At 41.5% G+C, this 9,472-nt stretch overlaps 1 protein-coding gene and 1 long non-coding RNA gene across 3 annotated transcripts in view; one reads left to right on the top strand and one right to left on the bottom strand.

The window, feature by feature from the left end:
* LOC106527325 (uncharacterized) overlaps positions 1-1,366 on the bottom strand; it is a 9,466-nt gene extending 8,100 nt beyond the window's left edge. Inside the window, exon 1 of the long non-coding RNA XR_001311368.1 lies at positions 1,277-1,366. This is a non-coding gene — a long non-coding RNA (uncharacterized LOC106527325). The remainder of the gene's footprint in view (positions 1-1,276) is intronic.
* abcg2a (ATP-binding cassette, sub-family G (WHITE), member 2a) overlaps positions 1-9,472 on the top strand; it is a 31,800-nt gene that overhangs the window by 20,248 nt on the left and 2,080 nt on the right. For both annotated transcript variants that reach the window (XM_014022160.1, XM_014022161.1), the window contains exons 7-16: positions 1,233-1,385; positions 1,510-1,667; positions 2,840-2,942; positions 3,022-3,070; positions 3,144-3,242; positions 5,156-5,266; positions 5,420-5,565; positions 5,757-5,839; positions 5,943-6,032; positions 6,170-6,294. In XM_014022160.1, the coding sequence (XP_013877614.1) occupies positions 1,233-1,385; positions 1,510-1,667; positions 2,840-2,942; positions 3,022-3,070; positions 3,144-3,242; positions 5,156-5,266; positions 5,420-5,565; positions 5,757-5,839; positions 5,943-6,032; positions 6,170-6,294 (1,117 nt within the window). The remainder of the gene's footprint in view (positions 1-1,232; positions 1,386-1,509; positions 1,668-2,839; positions 2,943-3,021; positions 3,071-3,143; positions 3,243-5,155; positions 5,267-5,419; positions 5,566-5,756; positions 5,840-5,942; positions 6,033-6,169; positions 6,295-9,472) is intronic.

Raw genomic sequence — 9,472 nt, forward strand, 5'->3', positions numbered from 1 at the left:
GTACAACATACAAATAATAAAACTCAACTTAATACACAATATATTTTAAAATAACTTCACAACAAAAATACAAATATCAACAAAATCTTTGTTCATATCTCATTAAAAAAAACCTTTTAATCATTCTACTAAATGAATAAATTGTTCCAGCATTCGTAAGGTCACCAAGTACTGACTTTATTCTCATAATATTACAACTTTATTCTCATAATATTACAACTTTATTCGCATATTATGACTTTATTTTCATAAGAATAATAAAAAAATATGTGTTATCTCCGTTGTAGATACTGGAGCTAAACTTAAATTATTGTTTTCTTTATTTACGTTTACCTTTTTAACTGTGAATTTATTCTTCCAGTAAAAAGAAGCATTTTAAGTCCGACATGAAACTGATCACCATGGTAACGGGGGAGCACGTGGTCACGCAAACCCACGTGAAGCCGACATCAGGCGAAGGCTGGACCATCTCATTTCGCAGCAGTTTTGAGCATCCTACCCGGCCCAGCAAGGATGTGGCCTCCGTGGCCCAGCTAGGCTGGGTCCTCATGAGGACCCAGCCCATGAATTGAGACACAGCCAGGGAGTTAAAGCTGCAGACAGGAAGTTAAACCCGCAGACGGGAAGTTAAAGCCATAGACGGGAAGTTGGAGCCGCAGACGGGAAGTTGGAGCCGCAGACGGGCAGTTGGATCTGCAGACGGGCAGTTAAACCCGCAGACGGGCAGTTAAACCCGCAAACGGGAAGTTAACCCGCAGACGGGAAGTTAAACCCGCAGACGGGAAGTTAAACCCGCAGACGGGAAGTTAAACGCTCAGACGGGAAGTTAAACGCGCACACGGGAAGTTAAACGCGCAGACGGGAAGTTAAATGCGCTGACGGGAATTTAAACCCGCAGACGGGCAGTTAAACCCGCAGGCGGGAAGTTAAACCCGCAGACGGGCAGTTAACCCGCAGGCGGGAAGTTAAACCCGCAGACGGGAAGTTAAACCCCCAGACGGGAAGTTAAACCCGCAGACGGGCAGTTAAACCCGCAGGCGGGAAGTTGGAGCCGCAGATGGGCAGTTGGATCTGCAGACGGGCAGTTAAAGCCGCAGACGGGAAGTTGTACCCACAGGCAGGAAGTTGTACCCACAGGCAGGAAGTTGATTTGTTTTAAAGGAATAATCGCACCAGAGAAATTCAAATATTTGATGTTTTAGTTTTTGTATGTTGTGGTTTTCTGTCTGCAGGATGATGTAGTGATGGGAACTCTGACCGTCAGAGAGAACCTGACCTTCTCAGCGGCGCTGCGGCTCCCGTCGACCATCAGTCAGCAGGAGAAAGACCAGAAGGTCACCAAACTGATCCAGGAGCTGGGACTGGGACGAGTGGCGGACTCCAAGGTGAGGGAGGAGGGAACACCAGAAAATAATCAACACAAATATAGAAACTTATTTCCTGTCTCTAACGTTTGGAACCACTGAATTAACAATAAATGCACAATATCACCTGCGACTGTTTGTTCAGGTGGGCACTCAGCTGATTCGTGGGATCTCCGGTGGAGAGAGGAAGAGGACGAACATCGGCATGGAGCTGATCATCGACCCGCCCGTGCTTTTCCTGGATGAACCCACCACTGGACTCGACGCCAGCACCGCCAACTCTGTGCTGCTGCTGCTGAAGAAGTGAACATTTCACGTTTTTACTACAAGATTCACCTGCAGACAAAACTCCAGAATCTGCATCCAGTTCTACTTTAACATACTTTTAGCTGAACTCTTTTTAAGGTGGTGACCAGGGGCGGAGCTGGACTGTTTTGCAAGGGGTGGCCAAGGTGTTGTTTAGGGGGGCACATGCAAATAAAAAATAAGAATTTAAAATTTCAAATTGGCCACCAAACGACTAATTTAGCTATTTGAAGAATTATTGAATTGAAATTTGTTGTGGAGTAGCTAAAAATGACTGCTAATCCCAATTTAGTTGCTAATGTTAATGTTAATATCACAAAGGGCTGTAATTCAGCTATTGTTAAACATACACAGCTGAAAATTTATAATGGTAGTAGCCGAGAACAATCTTGAACAAAATCTGAATGAAAATACAAAATCCAAGATGGCCGTTAAATCTAATTCCATTTGGGTACATCTCAGCCTTTTAGAAATACTGAGCTGAAGGTTTGAATGTTGGTAGCCAATAGCAATCCCTCACAATCTGGAAGCTAATCTCAAGTTTAAGCTAAAGGCTAATGCTAACTTGAGAAAGATATTTCAGTCAATTTTAGACACATAAAACTGAAAATTAGAATAAAAGTACCCAACAATGATCTTCAACAAATTCTGAATGCAAATCAAAAATTCAAGATGGCCACCATAGCTAAATTCAAACAGCTATAACTCTGATGTTTTTAAAGCTACTGAGCTGAAACTTGGTGTGTTGGTAGCTGAGCATGAGTGCTAATAAAAATATACAAAATGGCTGCCTTATCTGAAAAGGAAAAATACTATAATTCAGATATGCTTAGACATTAAGCTGAAATTTAGTGTGGCGGTCACTGAGAGTTCAACAGATTCTGAATTCAATTTAAAAAAAAATCCAAGATGGCCACTGGAGTGAAGTTTAAATGGCCAAAACTCTGATATTTTCAGAAATCTTGAGCTGAAATTTGGTGTGGTAGTGCAGTCAAATCACACATTTAAAATGTTGAGCAGATGACAGTCCCTGTAGAAGTTGCTCCATGTCGATGCTATGTTACAGACTGGCCACTGGGTGTCGCCCAGTTTTCATGAACTGGTTCTTAAACCCAGAGTTATTACACAAAGGTTAGTGGCTCTAACTCTTAAACCTGTTGTTTCTGCAGGATGTCGAACCACGGCCGCACCATCATCCTGTCCATCCATCAGCCCAGATACGCCATCTACCGCCTGTTCGACAGCCTCACCCTGCTCGTCAACGGCAAACAGGTCACTGCGGCTGCTGTTTACACAACCCCCCATCATCAGTAAAGACCAGAACACTAACTCCACATTTTAAACCCCTCAGGTTTTCCACGGCCCGGCGCAGAGTGCGCTGGACTATTTCTCTGACATCGGTAAGATCATGAATGAAATATTCAGTGAGATCTGATCCAGAACCAGGATGAGCTGAACTCTGCTGTTTCCCAGGATACACCTGTGAGGCTCACAACAACCCCGCTGACTTCTTCCTGGACGTCATCAACGGAGACTCGACCGCCGTCGCTCTCAGCAGCCTGGATGGAGAAGGTGTGTTTAAAAAAACTAACAACCACTGATTATGAACTTTTAATTTAAATATAGTAACATTATTAAGATTCAAAATGTACAAAACCAAAGAAAAAGATGAAACAAAGAACTTTAAATCAAATCAAACTTTATTTATATCATGCGTTTCATTCATAGAGACCCAATGTGTTTTTTATTAGGAACAAAACAAAATCCAAAAGCAAACAAAATGTCTTTAAAATTCACAACTGCTTTAAATTTAAATGAGCAACTCATGGTTCATAAACCTCGTTTTGTATTGATGAAACAAATCTGATGTTTAGTTTGATAAAAAGAAGTCTGATTCTACAATAATAGGAGGATAAAAACTGGAAAAGAAAACATTTTGACCAACAAGACTTAAGTTTATTTGAACTCTTTTAGTTTGATTAACTGAGCAGAGTCTCCTTTATAATACCAACACCAGACTCCAGCGTGGAGCGGCTGAGTGAAGGTGGTCTGGACTCTGTGGAGGAGGGTCATGGTGTCAGAGACCCTGTAGAAGGACAGAATACCTGCTGCGTGGTCCAGGTACACTCCGATCCTGGAGGAACCAGGACCTGAGACTAGAGTACGGGTGTTATTGTGATAAAATGCACAACTGTCTGTGTAACAACATAAGGCCCAGGATTGGTCATTGGATCCAAATTTAGTTTCATTTGAATTTCATGCTCTGCTGATATTCTTGTAGAAAACGGCTGCACAACCTCCACCTCCTCTCCTCTCCACCTCCCAGTAACAACGATCACTCAGACTCTCTCTGCTCAGAACCTGATTATATTCAGTGAACCTTTCTGTCTGATCAGGATAAAACCGTTGTCGTTTCGTTAATGTTGCTTTTCTGTTCTGTGAGCTGTGTTTGGATCCAGAGTGAGTTCTTTTGAATATTTTAAGAACTCAGATCTGGTTTTTAGTTCTGGTTGTGGCAGAAGGACTTCGACTTCAGAGACTCTCAGTGAGACGTTTGTCCAGGTGTCCCTCAGGACGTCCTGTATCTTGTCTCTGAGCTGGTCCACAGCTGTCGTCACGCCCTCTGTTTTATCAGCAGAGACATTGATGGCCTCCACCTCCTGTTGGAGCAGCTTCACATCTTTCTCTCGCTCCTGGATTCTCTGCTGGATTTGTTGTCGGCTCTCCTCCAGCTCTTTCTGCGTTCTGGGTTTTAAAACATCTCATACAGTAGCTGTGTCTACAGGGAACAGTCTCAGGATCCTTCAGGAGATCCAAACAAATGGAACAGGAGAATTTTCTTGAATCCATCTGGTTTCTTGCTGCTAGTTTCACCTCTTGAGAACTGGAAACAAAAAAACCTGCGTTACACCAAAAGTCAAGCCCAGATTTTCTTTCCTTCACTTTTATTTCCTGGTGTCTGTTCAGATCTGTTGAAAAGGAGGAACCAGGAAATAAACTGTTGGAGCTGAACTCTGTTAAAGAGACAGAGCAGATTAATAACTGGCCTCATTCCAGAAATATGAGCTGTTGGAGGGTGCAGTGCAGACCTTTCAAGATTCAACTGTAGTGTTTTTATTACAGTGTATATTTTTGATCACTTACATTGTTTGACATGTAGCAGACAGTGAAAGGTAGGCAGTAATGTTATTTCCTCTGTGTTGTTGCAAAAATAACCACAGTTCACTCCAATAACAGAATATGGACCACAATTAATGATGTTCCTTCAAAGGTTGGTTGTTCCTAATTGGTTGGTTGGTCTTACTCTTTGGTACAAATGTTCAGTCATTTGTGAGGAGGGTCCATCCCAGCAAAAACATGCTTCAGGCGTCTCCCAGGGAATATATGTCAGACATGGTGCTTGCATAGATGCTTCCGTACAAATCCAGGCTGAAAAACTTTCTCTTGCAGATAAACTTATGCAAGTTCTTGTTTCCTCTGTGCAGAATCAAGTCAAGATTCAGATTCTGTGTCAAGGTCTAGAAAAGGAATCGAGGACAAACTGGTGGAGGAGTACAGAAGTTGTCAATACTTTAAACAAACCAAAGAAGAGCTGGGTAAGTACCAAAAATATTTAATTGTTTTTGTTAAAGCACATTTATCTTTACGCACCATTAAGATCCTGATGAATCACAAACTCAGACACAAAAGGTTGATGATACAACAAATGTTTTGCTTTGATTCAACTTTTTACACCTTTGGTCTCTTAGAAAGGATCGTTCAGGGAAATCAGAACACCAAGTACTCTCCCTCCAGAACCATCACCTACAACACCAGTTTCCTGACACAGTTCCGATGGGTTCTGAAGAGAACGTTCCGTAACCTCATCCTCAACCCTCAGACCTCCATCGCCCAGGTAGAAACACCTGTCGAGCTCCAGCAGGTTCCCCTTAAAACTGAATATAATCTGTGGTTTTGACAGGTTGAAGTTTGAGTTTTTGTCATGTGTTTAAAATATTCCAGTTTTATTTAAATCAGTTGTTTCTTGTGAGTTCACCTCATGTTCTTGTATTAAACAGCTGACTTTATGGTATTTTTTGTGTTTAGGTCGTTGTAACGATCTTCCTCGCTCTGATTGTTGGAGCTCTTTTCTTTGGCATCAAAGAAGATGAGAACGGCATACAGAACAGGTACAGTGTCGCTGCTATATCATCTTATTTAATAATTAAACCATCCGGTTTGTTGCGAGCTTTAATTTTAAATAGGACTTTAACAAGTTTGCCGTGTTTTCAGGCTCGGTTGTCTCTTCTTCATCGTTACCAATCAGTGTTTCGGCTCGTTGTCGGCTGCAGAACTTTTCATCACAGAGAGGAAGCTCTTCACGTAGGTCTGACACACAAACACACCTGTTACCCATCAGGTCAATTATCACCATAAAAAGGTCAAAGGTTCGGTTACTTTAGGACTACTCTTCTGAGTCTCGTCTGCTGCTCAGAGATGATGAAACGTTTCTTTTCCAGTCATGAATACATCAGCGGTTACTACAGAGTGTCCGTCTACTTCCTGTGTAAGATCCTGTCTGACATCATCACACTAAGGACCATCCCCGCCATCTTCTTCTCCTGCATCGCCTACTTCATGATCGGTGGGTAAAATACACAAACGTTTCTCTAACATTAATTTATTCTCTTTGTTTTTTGTTTGATATTGTCAGTGTAAATCAAATACAGGTGTATTATGTATGCCTGTTCTTTGGTTATCCGTCTGTGCGTTACTGGGTACGAAATTTCATCTGTCACACTGTCTTGTAGGGCTGTGTATTGGCAAGAATTTGGCGATACGATACGATATATTGCGATATATTGTCCAAAAATTCTATTAAATAAAAACCTCTTACTGAAAAAAAAGAAAAGCTAATGTTTACTTACAATGCTTACATTGTCTCCTACAATGCTAATGCTACCCTTACTCTCTGTCGCTCAAGAGGTAGAGCAGCCAAATGGCTGGCTCACTGCTGACAACTAGTGGTCAGAGGCTGAACTACAACATTAAAATGAACGGTTGGCAAGAAGGTTGACATTTTAAACCTTAATAAAAAATCGATACAGGGCTTTAGAATATCGATACAGTTTCGGGAAATAAAATACCGCGATATTTCAATGTATCGATATTTTCTTACACCCCTACTGTCTTGTGTGCACTATATCTCCTGAACACTATTGAATTCAGTCCAAATTCACACAATTGTTCTTGGCTCAATGGAGGTCAAAGCTGAGGTCAGGTGAAGTGATCTTTGCTGCTTGAATCTCTTTATTTTGGATGCACAAGTGGTTGGTCACTGAAAATAATGGTATGGTAAATATCAAAGGAGTCATGTTTAGACGTTGTTGATATAGTTAAATACTTCTTAGAACGTTTAAGTCCAAAAACAGAGGTGCATGTCTGTCCAGTGCTTTAAATGCAGACGGGTCTTGTGCAGGTGGAGGCAGACCAGTCGATGCTTTAGTGTCAAGTTCTACCTTGTTGAGTTCTTATCAGTTGTTTTGTTCAGCTCTCTGGTCTTTATTGTAAACTAACTTACACCATAGGTCAGAAACTGTATCTGGAGTATAAAAGGAGGGAAGCAGTTCTTCAAAAATGTGTAACGTTGTATAAAGAAGCGATGATGATGATGATTGCCAAATCTATGTGCCTCTAAGACGAGCTGATGCCTGGTCCATTAAAACTCTTTTATCATGTCTCGAGGATCTCAAAGCTTGGATGGCCCTAAACTTTCTGCGTTTTAATGATACAAAGACTGAGGTACTTGTTTTTGGGCCTAGTGGAGGATGTCAGAGCTCTCCAGTCAACTTAGATCTCCTAGCATCTTAGATCCACAGCTACGAAACTTGGTTTTAGGATGGACAGTGATTTTAAACTCGACAATCAAATAAAGGCCCCAGTGAAATGTAGTTTTTAATCACCTATGGAAAATAGTAAAGATAAAATCTCTTCTGTCCAGGCATCAGTTTGAAACAGTAATCCATGCCGTCATTACATCACAGCTGGATTACTGTAATTCCCTCTATCTCAGAGTCAGCCAGTCATCCCTCACACGTCTGCAGCTGGTGATTAATGCTGCTGCCTGTGTTTTAACAGGAACACGTAAGAGAGATCACATTACCCCTGTCCTGGCCTCTCTCCACTGGCTCCCCATACGTTTTAGAGTTCATTTTAAAATTCTTTTGTTTGTTTTTAAGGTTTTGAACGGCCTTGCTCTGCTATATTTAACAGAGTTCCTCCATCGTTACACTTCCTCTCAATCCCTTAGGTCTGCTGACCAGCTGCTCCTGGTCATTCCCACCTGGAAGAGGAAGAGTCTTCTCTCTTTGTGGCTCTAAGCTCTGGAGTGCCTTACCATTGCTCAGCCGACAGACCCCCTCTCTGTCCATTTTTAAGACCCGTCTGAAAACTTTAACTCATTGACCTTTAACCCAACTGAGACTTGATTTTACTTAATTTTAGTGATTTTTATCTGTTTTTATCTTATTTATTTTTCTTTTACTGGTGTTCAGCACTTTGTTTCAGCTGTGGCTGGTGTTCAAGTGCTTTATAAATAAAATTGATCATGTTCATAACTAAAGTTCTACAGGGATCCCAGGGGTCCTTGAAATCCTTGAAAGTTTGTGAATGTGAAAAAATGATTTCAAGGCCCTGGAAACATTGTGAAAACAGCCAAAAATTACACTTGTCCTTGAAAGTGTTTTTGGGGATTGAAGCTTTCTATTCACACAACTGATTTTCCTCATCTGTAAAAGAAAAAAAGAAAATAAAAGAAACTCACATTTGTTGTGGTGGAGTTACGGTAAAATGACGTGGCTTTCAAAATGTGAGCCAATCAAAGTTTTACCCAATCAGAGTAGAGCAGGGCCATTCTTTGAGCCCAGGTGAGAGCGCCACAGCTCCTCCTGTCCTCACTGAGCATCTGGACATTTTCATATCCCCTCCTCCCAAACTGAGCTGCTGAAACTCTCAGAACATACAAACCCCAAAACCAGAAAAGTTGGCACGTTGTGTAAATCGTAAATAAAAACAAAGTACAATGACTTGTAAATCTTTTTCAACCCATATTCATCTGAATAGAATGCAAAGACAATATATTAAATGTTCGAATGGAGAAACTTTATTTTGTTTTGCAAATAACCATTAACTTAGAATTTAATGGCAGCAACACATTGCAAAAAAGGTGGCACAGGGACATTTTTACCACTGTTACAACGCCTTTCCTTTTAACAACACTCAGTAAACGTTTGGGAACTGAGGAGACCAATTTTTGAAGCTTTTCAGGTGGAATTCTTCCCCATTCTTGCTTGATGTACAGCTTAAGTTGTTCAACAGTCCGGGGTCTCCGTTGTGGTATTTTACGTTTCATAATGCGCCACACATTTTCAAYGGGGGACAGGTCTGGACTGCAGGCAGGCCAGGGGAGGACCCGCACTCTTTTGCTACGAAGCCACGCTGTTGTAACACGTGCAGAATGTGGCTTGGCATTGTCTTGCTGAAATAAGCAGGGGCGTCCATGAAAAAGACGTCGCTTGGATGGCAGCATATGTTGCTCCAAAACCTGTATCTACCTTTCAGCATTAATGGTGCCTTCACAGATGTGTAAGTTACCCATGCCTTGGGCACTAATGCACCCCCATACCATCACAGATGCTGGCTTTTGAACTTTGCGCCTATAACAGTCCGGATGGTTCTTTTCCTCTTTGGTCCGGAAGACACAACGTCCACAGTTTCCAGGGATAGTTATTTATGCAAATAACTTATCTTACACTTCTTATAAC

Source organism: Austrofundulus limnaeus, unplaced genomic scaffold (assembly GCF_001266775.1).
Source record: "Austrofundulus limnaeus strain Quisiro unplaced genomic scaffold, Austrofundulus_limnaeus-1.0 Scaffold319, whole genome shotgun sequence".
NCBI classification, from domain to species: Eukaryota; Metazoa; Chordata; class Actinopteri; order Cyprinodontiformes; family Rivulidae; genus Austrofundulus; species Austrofundulus limnaeus.